The sequence below is a fragment of the Anopheles marshallii genome, chromosome 2 (genome assembly GCF_943734725.1).
Source record: "Anopheles marshallii chromosome 2, idAnoMarsDA_429_01, whole genome shotgun sequence".
NCBI lineage: Eukaryota > Metazoa > Arthropoda > Insecta > Diptera > Culicidae > Anopheles > Anopheles marshallii.
Genome location: NC_071326.1, coordinates 5142210 through 5159054, shown reverse-complemented (window position 1 = coordinate 5159054; position 16845 = coordinate 5142210). Strand labels below are relative to the sequence as shown.

The 16845-nt window shown below is 49.3% G+C and overlaps 1 protein-coding gene across 1 annotated transcript in view; it reads right to left on the bottom strand.

The window, feature by feature from the left end:
* Positions 1-16545, bottom strand: part of LOC128708482 (calcium-activated chloride channel regulator 1-like) — a 46113-nt gene extending 29568 nt beyond the window's left edge. The window contains exon 1 of the mRNA XM_053803460.1: positions 16357-16545. Coding sequence (XP_053659435.1) covers positions 16357-16545 — 189 coding nt within the window. The remainder of the gene's footprint in view (positions 1-16356) is intronic.
* Between the last annotated feature and the right edge of the window lie 300 nt (positions 16546-16845).

Genomic DNA, 16845 nt, shown 5'->3' with positions numbered 1-16845 from the left:
ATCTTGTCGTACGGTGGCAGCAGTCTAAAGTCCTTGTAATAACCATCGCACGTGTTTTATAACGTTGTCCTCCGGTATTTGCCGTACATATAAACAGCTTAACCAGTTACTCACACTCTGGGGAGCTAGCCAGAAAACCACACAGATGATACCGGGTATAAGCGAAGCACGATTCAACCGCTGCAGAACGTCTCCGTGCTTATGCTCTTTTGCCGGCCACAAAAGAATTGCTAAAGAATTGTAAAACCCGGGCTACCGTCCAATTCGGATCAGCTGGCAACTGGATTGTGGCAGAACCAGGGGAAGTCAAGCACCGGTTTACAATAGCTTTATTCGGCAGTGACAAAACTTTCGAACCGAAGCGACTCGGTGGCAGTGTTGGACACCGAGATGACCGGTCACACCGCTCACAACGGCGATAATCATCGCCCGTAATCTATTCGGCATTTGGGTGTGCTGTAAAATTTTACTGCATTTGCAGGCAGTGGTAGTAAAACCTGGACCTTCGTTCCCCCCCCATGTGTCTGAACCGTGCCTGATTGTCCTTGTTCGCCGCTGATGATCCGAACCAGAGCCCGGACGACAAACACCTGTCGGCCAAATGGAGAAGTGCATCCTTCCAACCGATGATGATGGGTAAAACCGTAGCTTGTGGTTTTATTCTCATCCTTCCGTACGATCATTGATGTAAAGTTCTCGCTTTGAATCTTCATCCCCCGGGGATCGGTTAAGCTTCAAACCGGGCTGAAGCTTGGAGAAGCGCACTAAATTCCAACTCCAACCCCTGTGCGGAGCGTCGCTCGTGATGGGTGAAGCGCCAAAAGCTTGTGTCAATTTGCTGCCGTACCGTCCGTGCCACCAACGGACGGATAAGTGATCAACAAAGTGCAGGCATGAAGGATGCTATCGCTAGCATCTTTAATTATCTTTTATTGACTTGTAATCAAATCCGAACTACAAAACACGGAAACCCGTACGAAACTGTTGGGTTCCGAAATGGTAGGGTCGTTTTGTTTTTTTAGTTTGCGGAAGGCATCCGTTTTCGAGATTTGGCCCGTGCTTTGGAATTCGAGTTCGTTCATGGTGTTGACTTCGGGTGCTGGAATTGAAAGATTTTCGATCGATCAGCAAATAACGCCCGTATCATGTTCGACGCGGGGGGCAAGCGTTGGCTGTATATCTTGCTAAATGCCGTCCGAAGGAAGCGGAAGGCTTTCCCCGTTGACCTCCGTTCTGTGCGCTAATCAGAAGAAAGGTGTATGATGAAGTTTTCTTTCGTCCCTTTGAATTTTAAACCTCCCGCTTAGAGGAGCAAAGCGCCAGTGAAATACCCTCGGAGCATGATCTATTTTACGATTCATGAAATAACCGGCAAGTGCTCGTCTTACCAAGTAAAGACCGTCATCGCTGGAAGGGATATTGGAATTTGGTTTTGGTGATGGCAGACTATGGCACCATGGGATCGAAGCTTCCCAAAAGGATACAATTTTAAATTGGATGTTTAGCTTTTATTTTCGGCACAGTAATGTAGGTACTTTTACTTGAAATAGCTCACAAGTTGCATTTCTTTTCAGGATGAAGGTGGAGCTTCGAGAGCCCCTCGCCTACATCGGTGACATATCACGAAGAACCTTCGTCGAGATGAAGTGTAATGGTACATATCTCTTTCTGTCCAAATCTCATGTTTTCCACCCAGGCTATGATAAACTTCCCTTTAAACGACTTCCCGAACATTGGTTTCAAATATCAAACGCCAGCACCATCCGTCCATTTGGTCGGTTCCTCGCAGCTCGGAGCAAACAACGGTACGGCCCTCGAACGACGAGACGAGCACAGCAGGCTCAACGATAAGCCAACTTTTACGGGATGTACGTGTGCGGTTACAAGGATTTTACTTTTCCACCCAGCGGATCACGGATTCGCATCGCATTCGCTCACACGGACGCGGTTGTGGAAAAGTTGGTTTGGGAAATAGTTTTCAGGTACCGTCATGCCCACGGTCGGCCGTTTCCCGACCATCTGCGCATCAAACCGTGAGCGTTTCCGAGCCGGGTTTTTTTTCCTCCCTTTCGTCGTGTCTGTTGTTTGGTTGCTCACTGAGGCTAAGGTGGGCTAAGGTGGTTTGTTCGTAGTTATTTTCCCGTTTTTGCAGAGCGTCCTTCTCTGAACCGATTACCATAAAACTTGCCCAAGTTTGGAATGATACGAACGGGTTTCTTTGCGGAGGCTCGGTTCGCCGTTGTTCGCTTTCGCCGGCTCCATATGGATGGCCCGATGGATGGATTACGGCCATGATGGAGCAGGAAAGTACCGAACTTTGCTAGTAACTCGACGCCCGGGTTAGGCGGGGTGCTCTGCGGTGCGTTGGTAAATGGTATCTTTTCGGAAATGGCATTAAGAACGAAAATGATGCAGCGCTTCAACAACTTTCGCAACGGAGCTCGAGAACGGTGCTGGAGCGCCGGAATGTTCTGTGTGCAACTGAGGTGGACGATCTTGCAAATGGTAGTATTAAGACGAACTGCAAGTCGACTGGTCTCCCGGCATTCTGGCGGGTTATCGAGGGTTTGATTCGTGGTTAAGGTTTTGGACAGAACGGTTCGCAGTCGAGCCGAGATCCGGGCTTCGACTGTACAGGCAGTACACCAGTGCCATGCCGGTACTAATAGAAACGGGCGCTATAATCACTGTGGAAACTGTGTACAAACCAAACAACTTTACACCAACCGTACAGCAAAGGCGTCGCTCTGCTCGGTGCTTGTGTCAGTGCTGATCCACCACAAACGCCTCCGCGCTTTGCTGGGCCGCAGTTCGTTCCCTGGTGCGCTTTCTCGCTGGGGAGGACTTCAATTTTCACTCAATTATACCACTCACGGCCACCGTCCCCAGCAGGCCACTGCGCCGACAGTGGAAGAAGACCGAATCCATTCTCGGATTTGCACCACTTGGAAGGGCTTCCCATCCGTAGGGCCGCATTGTACTTGCCGAGTCGGCCGGTACCGTAGTTGCCGCTTCGTGTTGCTTCTTCCTTAGCATACAATTAAAGAATTTGTTCAACTATTTGCGCACTCCATCACCCGCATCTCGTGGCCCGTTCGTCTACGGGGCGGCTTTCCGCTAGCGTAAACACTTTGCTTTACATTTAATGAGTCTTGCCGGTAAGTGCCCGACGTTTTTCGGTCACCCGTAGGGAAAAGGGTGGCTATCCCTACTTTTCCTCTCCCTCTCTCTCTCTCTCGCTAGACCTCGTGTCGGACGATGGTTCTTTTGGTGCGCGCGTCAACGACCCTAAAGCCCGGGTGCCCGTTTTTTGACCGTCACGAGGATCGCCAACGTCCGAACGGCACGTTGAGAGATGTCTTCAGTCTGCCCTATGACTTGACCCCCGCCTAGTGTTGTAATAGTTGCGGAATGGCCTCCCCGCGGAACGGGGTTTCGAATTAAAGTGAACGGAGAATCCTAATTGAAAGCAAGCAAGACCCTCGGAAAGGTTGCTGCATAATGCAAGCGCACGAGATAGGCCCAGCACTCACCGGGACGTTATGCAATGTGCGGCTGAGTCGGCCAGCTGGAAGATGATTTTATGGTGAGTTCGATGTAAAAAGAACAGTTGTAGTTTGGATTTGCAAAGCTCTCGCGCTTGCGGGGCTTTAATTACATCGCATACCGACTGCATTATTGCAGCGGACGGAGCCCCACAACAGCAGGTGCGTCCCGAATGAATGTTTGATAGTCTTATAAAGTTATTGAAAAATGCATCACACGTTAGTGTGTGTGTGTGGGCGACTGTCGGATCAGGGAGCGAGCTTGCAGCATCGGAATTAAGCTTAATGCACACGGTGCATACTGATGGTGGTACGTATGAACGGTCTGCTGGAGGGTTAGAAAATCTAATTACGCTAACGACAGCAGCACGACAAATGGCCCCCCCTTTTGCACAGACCCCTGCCTAGAACGGGCGTTTGTTGATTGGATGTGAGTTTGGAGTGAGCTTCAGCTCGGCTGCGAAGATGCGCACCAAACTGTAAAGCCAATTTTACCACCATTGGAGCGTGTGTAGCGTGTAGAACTTTTGCCGGGAGAAGTTTGTTCGTTTGTACGCGTTGTTGTTGGGGGTGCTTTTTTACATGTTTTTCCACCGTCTTACACTTCACCTCGCTATCTCTATCGAAAGCGCATCGCAGAAATGCAGGTGTGTAGCGTCATTATTATAATCAACTCGTTGACGATGCGATGGCGATGTTGTTGTTGTGTGGCGAGTGGTATAACATCCCGCACATACCTTGGCCCGCTGAATTATTGGTGAGTGCAAATGGTATTTATTATAAGGTAACGCACGAACCTCCACCAAGGGGCCCGCATGCATGAGTCGGTGATTTATGCAATTTGAGGAATTGGATGAACAGGTGCGAACATACACGATTGGGATTATGGTTTTCCACGGGCGTTTAAGTGGATATGGGCGCTATATATGGACGCTTCCTACGTGGACTTGACGCTTTCACGCTCTCTTTCTCTCTATGGGGCTTCCGGTTAAGAAGATTAACCCACTCGTCATAAACCGACGGCAAAGCAGGTGTATACCACAAATAAGTGTGGAAATGATGCCATGGATGGAAAGAGTTTATCGATAACTCACCCGATGTGTCCAGAACCAGGACACTGTGGACTCGCAGAACGATACAGCACGGAAAGTTATGAGTGACAATGTTTATCTTGCTAAGCGGAAACATCCACGTGGTTAAACCAGGCTGCGTCTGGTGCCAGGTGGCTACATTTTTCATCCATTGACCTAGTTTGTGGTGTGAATCAAATCAAACCAATCCCGTCGGCGTACCGGCAGTTATGAGGGAGAAAAGAAAACATTGACACAACTGTATCGCTCAATCTTGTGTGTGTCTTTGCGCTAACCACGCTACTGTTTCGCACGTCATCTTCACACATAAATATTCATCCGCAATCAATTCATCATCAATTAAATGGGCAGAAGAATGGCGCTGGGGCCGCGAGAGCTACGACGGTAACGACTGACGTGGTGACTTGCAGATACGTCCTTCCTGCATCAGTCTCAATCAATCTACACCGCACACCAGTGGCCAGTCTAAGCTCCACCGCGTCATGATCGCCATCCTCCTTCAACTCCGCCATTTCCCAAACTATGTCCGTTAAGCTTCTTCAAATGACATCGCAACTCTTTCCCGTGCGGTGGCTACAAACACAAAAAAACGATTAGACAAACCAGTAGCCCAAAGGGACAAATAGCGACTGGAAGGTTCGTTTCGCAACAACAAGATTGTCCCATCGTTCGTGACTTTGGGTGCTTGTTTTACCATTTTTTTTTTTTCGTTATCTAAGTGACAAATTCCTCTCGTCTGCAAAGAGACTCAAACAAATAGCATCTCCGGTAAAGGGAACTCCGAAATGAGCCCGAGAGAAAAAAATATATGTCACGGAAAACAATATTGTCACGACTTCTGACATTTCATTACGGTGCCTCCAATCTGCAGCCGAAGATGATGTTCGTCCGGTCCAAAATCCGAGGGGGATGGTAGTATTTTCGCGTGCATAGTGGCAATGCTGCTGACATTTGAAGGTTCGGAGGGTGTTTTTTTTTGGCTTCTTCAATTTTTTGCTGCGTAACTCCACCAGCCTCCGCCGGGCGTCTATCCATGCCCAGTGAACGCAACCTTTGATATTGGCGCTGCGTCTTCCCGGTCACAGCTCGCTTGAATCGTTGGTGAGGCTGTCGGTTCAAAAGGAAGCTTCATTCATTTGCTTTACCGACCCGCAGCTGTTGGCATTTGGAAGAATGCTGGAACCTTAAGCCCTCCCCCGGGGAGAGGCGCCCTTTCTTTTGCGCCCTCAAAAAGTCTGGAGCACTTGCTACAATCGATTGCATTGTGTAGTGTAGTTGTTGGCCGATGTTGCCGTTGATGGGAAGATTTAGTTGTTTCGTTGTTCTCTTTCCCGTTTTATAGCTAACGATCACATCACCACACTGCACACTGGCCATAGAGAACCATCCTTCCTGGGCTCCTGGGGGAAGTGGGTGGATGGGTGGATGGGTGGCATAATAAAAAAAAGGGAAAACTTTTCCCGACTCCCTTGGCATGGGAGTATCGATGTGAGTTAAAGGTTTGTTAACTAAATGCAATTAAATGGAATCCAATGGCCGGGCGACGACGAGCGAACAGGTTGTGGCTTTGAGCGGGTACGCTCATGTACTTAGAGAGTCGTAAAAACTTTACATTCAGCATCGGTTTGGTGATCGTCGGAACTTGGGCACCCGGCGAGGGGAACGGTCGATTGAAGCGCAATTGCAGCCGTGGTCTTAACGGACGTCTTCAGTGCAGCTGAATTCGGACGGAAGATAATCGTTAAGCAATGCTGGCAAGCTTGAGCTTCGCATTTTCTCGCTAGTCGCGTTATTTGCATTACCACTTCTAACAAGGCGACGCGCCATTGTTTGTTTGTCTTCCGTAGTTTTAGCCTGGAGCAATATGATAAATGCGCACCGTTGGATTATCCTAAATAATTACTTTCCTTGGAACGGAATAACGAGATAGCATTCAGAAAAAAAAACAAACGATGACACAAGAATAGAATGAATCTACGTTTGTTTGTTGAAGGCACTGTTTTTGTATCAAAAATAGAACACTTTACTGTGTGGTAAAGCATGGCAGACGGATCCTAGTCATCTCTCCACATCAACCCGGTGTGTGGGTAGAAGAAAATATGGCTTAAGATTCATCAAGAAGCCTGCTGTGGCCTCCTGAGCTCGATCCGAAACACTCGGGGACTTCCTCCTACGGTTAATTGAAAAAATCTCCCCATCGGTGCCCTCCTTCTGTGCGGAACCACTAATCCACGCTGGCTTCGGCATCGTCATCGTTTGCGCGTATCATCGATACGATTAACATCTTCTTCGGTCGATCTCGGTGTAACGTCTAACGGGCCATACCCTGCGTACCAACCGCTGATCGATCGATGGTTGATCAACTTTCCACCAAATAAGGTCCATCCCACGTAAGCTTGGGAGAGTGATTTCCCGAACTCGATCCAGCGTCTGGCGTGAGGCCCCCGTAAGTCGATTCAATCAAAAATCGATTGTCTCGTCGGGGCCATCGTGCACGAAACCGACCAACTAGCGCGGCTTCCTAAACGAATGGGTGGAATCTCCGCCAGGGGGGCAATGCTCGGCCGGGAAGGGAAAAATGCATACGGCCGAGGCCGAGTATATACCGTTTCCATCGTTCCCGGCCGCTCGAAGGTGAAGCTATAACGTTGTGTGAACGTGATCTAATTTTCCACCGGTTAGCTAGCTGATGCGGTGCATCGTAAGCAGCAACATTGCACATCGCCCAGCCGAACGCTTAATCATGCCCAAACCCAAACTCCTCAAAACAAAGGAAAACGAAGTTCCAAGCAAAAAAAAAGAGAAGAAAAATCGATTTCAAAATCATAATTAATACGAATTAAACTGCGATTGGTTAAATGATGATGATGATGATGCGGACATAGACGAATACCTAGCGGGAAGCGTGGTAAGCATACGGGTTTGGTGCAATGATTATTTTCCACTTAACGAAATGCCACAAGGAATTTCCACCATTTCGCATGGCGCATTGCGTGTTGGATAAGCGGCGGTGGAAAATTAGACCCGCCAGAAATTGGTTCATTTTCACCCGAAAATCGAAGAATTGCACTGCCAAAGACTGTGCGCAGATGTTGGTGATTACGGGTGCAAACTGCCGCGTGCGGGAGAGCGAGCAAGATCGAACGTTAAATGGGCTTACACTAGCCAGCCAGGAAGTGTTGGTTGGACGAAATTGATAAAATATCGAACTTAGTGCGCATTTTGCTGGCGAGATGTAATCAACAGCGGATGCTTAAAAGAGCACCAACGAACGCCATTATATCGATCAACGAATGTTTGAAGTGTGGCCAATTATGAACCATATCATCACGTATTACGACTGGTGGATGCTGGTAGCTCTGCCGTTTCGGCGCATGTTGCGAGCAGCATGATCAATGTACCATAGCAAGGAATCGATATGAAATTTATTATCCCAAGCTTTACACGTGAGCTTCGTGTGATTATAAATCCATCAACCATTCATAACGTCCGCCTTCGCACATAATCCAATCGGGACTGACGGCCGGGTCAGCGGACTGGCGGTGTTGTGTGTGGGTTTGAAGCCCCGATGGAGCAATCGTTCTTACTCTCGCTGACGGGCGTCCCAGCTCAATCGTTAATCATCGCCCATCGTCCACGCAAGTTCGCACGGAAACCGTGCCCGTGCACAAGAAAGCTGTGAAGAAAGATGAACATTCACAGGGCGACCGCGCGCACGAGAGCATCTTCGGTTCGGATGGACCTCACCGGGGCAACACAGATCCAGGGTTGGATTTATGAGCGTTTCGCTGGTAAAGCTGTTGGCTCGCTTCGGATTTCTTTCTCCCAGGATGAAAGCGAATATAGCACAAATGTGCCCGACTGGATGCATCCTCCAGATGCACTACCCATCCCGGTAAAGGGTGGAAACCACCCCACTCCACTGCTTATGATGACGGGCGCATTGCACGAGCGGCAAAGATGACGAAACCGAGCCGAGTAATTGGAGCATGTAAACGCAATAATTCAACTATGTGACTTATTGTTTCACCAAAGCGTGCTATTTACGCCCGGTGCGCTGGAACTCCCCTTTGGGGGTGTCGCGTTTCGGAGTTGGGTTTCGTTTATTGTTGTGCTCCAGAAACCGCCCCAGAACTGCAAATGATTCTGCAGTGGAGGATGGGTGATAGCGATCTGCGTATCGTATCTGAAGCTCGATCAGTATCACTTTGTGCTCCACGTAGCTCCAGAAGAACTCCCGTGGTGATGTTGAAGAATGCACCCAGCCAGCATTCTCTTGGAAGACGCAGACGAAACGCAATTGAATCGTCCATGATGCCCTTTCGGAGAAAAGTAGCGTAATGTTTCGTGCGAGCTGCAGTTGCCAACCCAAAAGCAAAATCGGGTGGGAGATCTGATAATTATAGTTTTCCATTTGGCGACACATCCAGGCATTTGGGTCGAAGTCGCACGCTATGTCAAATAGTTGGTTAGTTACATTACCAGTTACGATCGTCGAAGTCGTAACGGGATACAAAACCACGCTAGACAGCGTGACGTTTCGGAGGTTCCTGCCGCACAAGCACAAGAACCCGACGTGCAAGACCGCATCCAGAAATGGCCAACGCGGGTTCCCAAAAGCGGCTCCAGCAAGTTTCCATTTTTCCACGTGACAGATTTATTCGCCTATGATTAGTGAAGCGCTGCAAAATGTTGTACCACCGAGTGCACAGCCGGGAATCGACAGATCTTCGATCTCGGGATCGTTCATGCATCAACTCACCGCCATAAAAGGCGCACCAGTTCCAGCTCCAACCAGTGGTGGACGGAAAGATTTTCTGCTCTTTCAGCCGTCGCTCGCTGTACCGCCCGTCCCATAATCGGGTTAGCATCCATATCGGGATCGATTTGCTTTGAGTTTTGGCTTACCGATCTCAATCGAGCAGTCATGCTGACTGATAGCGGCAATTGCAATGCCCTGCTTGCGCCACCGTTCGCTTGGCGGTTGTATCATCAAAGTTTGATGTCTAGAAGATGGGAATTAATCGCTTGATCAGATCCAGCAACATCAGCATCGTGGCCAGAGCGGTGGCGGATGGGGAAGGAGCATGGAATGTGGGGGTTTTTCTTTCTTTGCGTTGTTTGTGATGTGTGTGTGTGTCTATTTGCTTTTTTGCTTAGCCCCATCTTAAAGTGAGTGGGAGGCAGGGAGGTTTTTTTTTATTTTGCTTTCACATCTACCTCTGCATTTGCCCTTTTTTGATGTTGTTTGAGGTACGGTTCGATTCTGATAGAAGTGTACTACTTGGCTGCCTGTTCGATCACTCTATAGCAGGAACACTACAACACAAGACCATCAATTCCCTTTTGGGTATTTGAAGTTGAAAGGATTGCTTTTCCATCGCTTTTGTGTGTTTGTGTGGGGGCTATCGTGCGCTGAAGCGCAACAAATGCGGATTGCCCGCCAGGTTGGGCGGTTAACGTATGTCCTGGGGAGGGTGGATTGAAATGGGGGCCCTGTTGTTCTCGCACCGGGTAGTGGTGGTGTGGACTATTTTTGTTTACCTTACCTTTCCAAAACCCAAGTTCTGTTGTTGTGACTAAAGTTAGGAAAAACGCACGCCACCCCCTCAAAAAAGTGAGGCTTGCAGATAGAAGATAGAAAATAGGAAAATTGGAAAAACCAAATACCCGCCGTAACCCAAAATCGGAAAACCCTTCCGATCACCGGTGTGTTCATGTTTGATTAAATTACGGTGAATATTTTGGTGCAAGAGATCGGTTTTGTTCTCCCTCCGGTTGACTCATTTTATTTTTTTGTTGCAGATTAGGTTCCCGAGATGGCCAATAAGACCTCGGTTTGGTGAAAGATATCCTTCACCCGGTGCAATCGTTCCGAGCAATGCTACCGCAATCTGAATGCAAAGATTCAAATAACGCAGGGAATGCGATAGTAGCAGCAGCAGGGAAAACCAATCCGTCCCGCTTTCGACAACAATTCCGGGCTATGTGTCTTTGACCGTGTCCCGTACGTCCAGCAGGTCATCAGGTGGAGACGAACAAGAAAGAAAAAAAAAATAATCAAACATCACAATATGCGCTCGACGGTGGACCATCATTGGCACCGGTTGGCGGAGGGACTGGGGATGTTTTCGACGTTCCTTTGCCACCATAAACGATTGATTTCGCATACTTTCTTCCGGCGATTGGCGTAAGCTTTCAAGATGCGCCCGCATCAGCGGAGACAAGTCGAATCCCTAAGGGTGTGTTTGGGGGGTGGTCTGGGTGGGCTAAGCTTCGAGCAGCGCAATGAAATCGGATAAATGAAATTCAATCTATGTTTATGCTCCGCACAGTTGCGCCGTAGTTGTGGGCACGGTGCTGCAGAGCGGCTCGGTACTCGGTTTTCTTCGTCGCCTTCGGTAATCCGGTAGGCAGCCGGCAGTTGTTTCCTCAAATCGCCAAACCCACAGAATGATTGGCCAATATATTGTTTTCCACCATTCGCGACCGAGAGCTGCAGGGGGAAGGCTTTTGCAAACTGGCATAATATCATGTCCAATACGGCGAATAAAATATCCCTACGCCGCCGATGGTGACACGGAGCCGGAGAGACACTGAGACGATAATAATAAAAAAAGCGTCGTACAGCGATCAATTTGATCCATGGCTATCATTCCACGATGGGAAAAGGAAGCAATGATGCCGTGTAGCAGACGTCGCTAGGCAAGTAAAAAAAAAAACGGGAAGTGAAAACGGAATCACATCCAAACAGTGAAAGTGCTTGCCTTGCCGCCCGAGTGTGGGGCAATCGTAAAGCTTTGTTGCAATTATTATTTTATATTTGCCATGCGATTTCTCGATAGCGATAAGCGGATGGGAAGGGCCTGTGGCAGACGGTAGACGACACAATATCAATAAAACGCGTACTTTGTCCACGCGAATGGCAATCGCAGAGCATTCGTTTTATTACAGTTTTATGAGTTGCCCACGAGAGAGGCGCGCCAAATATCCGGAAAGACGCGTAGAATGGGACTGTTGCATTGGGGAAGTTGATGCCGTTCTGCGATGACGATAACGCGCCGGGCTCTATTCGCTGGCACATTGATGAGGTTAGCGTTGCTTTTGTTAATTTGTTTACTTCCCCCCGACTAATTAGGGCCAAAACCGTGGAGGCCACGCTTCCGTTGGCTGCGATGGCAGCGTACAGCGCAAAGCATTATTCATACGACCGCATTTCGGGCAACTTGGGATGCTTTGAATGTTGCAAGTCGCTTGCGGGTGCTCTCCTTTGTGGAATCCTTTTTCGGGGGGGTGGGCGAAACGTAACGAGTGTAGGGCACGGGATCCATAATAATTTCTCACGCTAAATTACACCGTGCCCATTAGTCAAGCGGTGTGGTACGCGCTCCGATGAAAGGCTAGATCCGTCGCAAAAGTGAAGTCTTGCAAGTCTTGATTTATTGGACCGTTCTCAGTCCATTTCCGATTCCCGGTTAGTTTCGCACATTTTGCTGAGTGGTCCAGGCGGTGTGCGGCTGCGTGTGGCTCCGTGTGCGTCCGGTGTACGGCGTCTGGACGAAAACCTGGGCCAAACATCACACGAATGTCGATTAATTTTCCCGACACCATTGCGAGCTTGTGTTCAAACCGTGGTCACGGGAAAGGCGAACTGCTTGCGTACACCAAGAACCATTTGCTTGTGTCCAGCAGCATGAGACCGTCGGAGGGTGTGCGCAGTACGGTGTACCAGTTCCAAAAAAGCACCAGCACAAGTCCCTGCCAAATGCTTTACTGTATTTACTTGGAAGCTTGGTAAGCAGCTCGTCCCAGGACCCCAAGTACCTGCACAACTGGAGGGTATCCTTAAAGCTCACTCATAAATTAGACCGCCAAAAAATTGCTTCACCATTCTTAAGCAAGAAGGAGGCAAATCTTCGCGCCACGGGAGATGGTAACGACCGACTCTAAGTAGGTCACCTCCGGTCCCGAAGAACGGCAAGTATACCACGGGGTACTTGCCGGTGCAACGAATGAAAAAGCTGAATTTAAGACGACATTGTACAACCAATTATCACTGCAGCCCAGCGTACGACTGTTGGGTTTCGGTTCCGTTGGCATTCGGTATCGGTCGGGACGCTGGGTGCACTTAGCACACGGTGCTCCAATGTAAACGCCTTTTCTTTGGAAGAGTTGGTCTAAAGGTTTTTCCTCGGGTGGGCGAGGTTGAGAGTTGACCGGAGGTAGAAGCTGGAGGATCTTAAGAGCAGCAGAGTCAGCATTCTCCGTTCCGAGGAAAGTCCGGACAAAGCTAGCAGCCCGTGATTTATCGTGCTAGTCACCGTGTGGCAAGCAGTGCCAGCGAATGGTGTGCCTTCACTGGTAGGGCACAGAAGCCGGGGACCACCACTCCCGCTAATGGACAACGCCGGGGACGGACTCGTGCTGCACCAGTTCACTCACACCCGCTTTTGTGGTCGATCGGAATAGTGTACCGACAGCACTGGCAGGAAGGGAACGGGTTGCGTGCTGTACGTGGCCTGAAGTGTGTGTGTGTGTGTGTATTTTGGGTGAGGTGATAATTGCCAAAAAGAAGTGAAAAAAGGGCACCAGTCCATAAAAGTCGTCCACCGGTATCGATTGCCGATGGTTCCGGTGGCTAGCGTCGACCGGGGTGATAATTTGTACCTTTTTCTGCTCCCGTAGCTTTCGACACGTTCAGCGGGACATGACAAACCTGGTGCGGTAACCTCCTTTTTCGTGATTGATCTCGTGGCAATCACCGATGGAGACCACCGGACATTTGACGGCACCCGAAAGTTGTCTTTGCATCTTTGCCTTCTGGCCGATGAGGATCATGGGATGGATCTTCCCGCAGCCGGGGGGGTGTTGTGGCAGTGGAAAATTTCGAGCAATAGTTAGCGGTGGTTCGACGATTTCCCCGCGATTAAAGCGTGTAAAATTACCTGCCTGTGGTTTGCGGACGAACCCCCAAAGATGCGCCGAATAACCGGCTCGCAGCCACGTGAGCTAGTGAGTAGCCTAGCCCGATTCCGTCATTAACCCCGAAAATGTGTTTTCATTATGTTCTGTGCTGTGCGATGCGGCCACCATTCTTCGCGTTTCTCGTCCATAATCGATTTAATATACATACGTACATACGTACCGTACGTACGTCTGTTAGACATGCACATCTGGCCACTGCGCTCCGGGCTGGTTGATGAGCAACGGCACCGGATGGAAGCCGGCACGGTCGGGCGGGAGACCATATGGGTCCATAATTGCGGATCTTGTACGTTGCGAGGCCTGTGGTGGTACCTCGTGGTACTTAAAAATCTGACCAAAAAACCCTGAGAACTGGGATTTTTGGCTCTGTTTCCTCCTGAAGAAGACCCATTCGTCTATACTTACGCTAACGATTGGGCCTGGAAATGGGCCAACTTAAGCTTGGCAAGAGGGGGGAACAAAAACCTGCTCGGCATACAGTCTTCCATACAGCCGCATAGACTTAAATGTGGCATTTTCCCTCTAACCCGTCGACCTAACGGCGAAAGTAAATGGCAATGGCCGGTTCCTTGTGCCCACCGTTTAAGGGCGCTGGCATTTAAATTGGCGCTGGTGATTTATTTTCGATCGTTCTACTATCTCTACTAGCTGGAACCGCTTCCCGACCATATGCTACTGATTCGGGATCAATGAAAGTCCGACAAAACAGCACTAGACACACAAATCAATTACACATGTGATACTTCAAAGCTGAAATCAATCAGGTCCTCTGTTGGGGCACTATTTCGTTGTGTTTTTTCCCTTCATCATTCTACCACCATTGCCATCTTCTTTATCAACCAGCGCGAGCGATGATGATGGAATGGGCCAAAACTTCTGACACCCGTTCTGAAGTTGCGCGTGTTGGAGGTTGCTTTTTTTTTTGGTTGCGGAACGTGGACTATTCACCCGGTGATGGATGTGCGGTTCGGCGTGATCACTATCGAGCCGCGCGCTGATTGGAGATATGAGCACAGATTGTAATGGATAGAGCCAACATAGGTTGCAATGGAGTTCTCTTTGGGTGGGGTTTTTTTTTGGGGGAGGGGGATGTTGTGTTCTCCTGGTTTTATGCTATATTGATCAGCGCTCTTCCGTAAAGTGACCGTAGTACGTTCTATCGGCTGTTTGATGTTCAATTTCACTGTAAGCCCCATAAATCATGCCACAACGCACGGATCGAAGGTGGAAACCCCCCTTTGGAAATATTGAATCGTTCGAATAGAGAGCAAAAACGGCCAACTATTTAGTTGCACCTAGATGGAAAGATGGGAAAAACAACAACGCACCAGCCAACACCCAAAAAATTGGTTGGGATTTTGTAGTGTCGTCCGTTCCTATACGCTTGGTCAAGTAATTACAAATGCTGATGCACTGAACCGTGGTGTACGGTTGGCCAAGGGTTTGATGCAATGGATTTGCCTCTCGCGCCACGTCCATTACTGCGTGCGTTTTAACTTTGGCACCTGCATCAACCGACCCATTGGGGGGCCCATTAGTGTTTTGGTACAGACCGCGTACCGCTGGTGATTGGATTTTCCATTTTCGGTGCTTGTTCTAATCCCCCACCCCCACCCCGGTCACTAGTTGGGAGTACATCGTAAGGTTAAAGTAGAGTGACAGTGACGTTGATTGGACGATCGGGATGCGCAAGTAAAACACATCACCAACAACGTTCAACTCCCACACTTTGGTCGTTTTGCAATTTTCGCGACTCGTAAATAATCGTTCGGTTGGTTTAATTTGGACAAAAACCCACCAGATATGAGAAGCGTGCGGGCCACATCAGCGCCACACTTGTAACGAAATGATTTATTGTGCTTTCGTCCGCGTTCCCGGACGCGAGGCCCCGGAGGTTGAAAAATTCGAAATGAAACAACATTTGCATCGATGTAATCAAAACAGTCGTAAAAATGTGCTTTGTCCCACAGGCAGCACCGGTGCGATATCTCGGGATGGCTCGATGGAACTGTCGTTAAATATTAAACTGGGTCGTAAAACAAAAGGTCAGCGGCAAGGCTGTCCCATCGGGCGGTGGGAAGGATGCTGCGATCGTACGGTCGGGGTATCTCGGCAAGCGTTGGGAGTACAGCTGGAGGCTACATGCTCCACTGATGGCTTCAAACTTGCCGCATCCCACCGGTTTTGTCAACGCCACCACCAACCTGTCCCGAGCTTACCGGTATCATATTTCCGTTTGACTGAGCGCCCTACCTTTCCCGCGCCCAAAGCGAATGTCAGCCAAGTCACACCCATCCCATTGAAGCGCGCTCGCACGAAGTGGCCTTTTTGTAGTTTGACAGGTTCTGGGACCCTAAGGGAAGCCCTCGACAAACACACACACTATCACAGCGTACCCTTTGCCGTGTGTCGTATGGGAAAGAAAGGCCTCAGCTTCGGCCGTGTTGGACATAAATCTAAAGTGTAAGATAAATGACTGTTTACATTTTTAGTGCACTCCGACCGGCCCTTCCTTTGATACGGAATGCTTCACGGAATGCAGCATCGATGCGCCGCTTTTTTTGTTGCTGTTCGGTGTGCATTGGGATGGAAGAATACGACAGTGAACAAGGGTGAGAGAAAGAGAGCTAACAAAAAAGAGTTCGCCGAAGGACACTTCCGGAAAGTGGTTCGGTGTCTCCGGAAGCACCGTTTACTGCGCGGAGTGATGATGGACACTGTCGGTGTTTACTAACCTCTAGATTCTGCAGTATCGTTTGGCAGTTGTCCACCGGGACATTATCCCGGATCTCGATGACGACGTTTTTGTACGCGGACTTCTCGACCGTGATCGATGATGCGCCACTGGCGAACGGTACGCCAGTGCCGAATATCACCACCGACGCCACCGTTACCAGCAACGGAAGCGCTAATGTTCTAGCCATCGTGCTGTCTAGCGAGGTGCCTAGGAATTTCTTCTAGGAGGGAAATCGATCCGGCGGTTGGATCCCCGGGAAATACACCACTCCACTGAAGCAGGGCTTTTGCGGTGATGGTTTTGTGGGTCAGAAAGTTTCACTGCTGTGCGGTGCTGCTAGGGTCTTCACTAAAGAACCAACAAACACACTATAAACTAGGCGCTCAGCGAGACACGGAGCACACTCCAGAATTGCCCGCCCTTTCGCACTTTCTACACTTGAGCACTTTCGGAACTTGTACACTAAAACCTACAGGGCTTGAGGTTT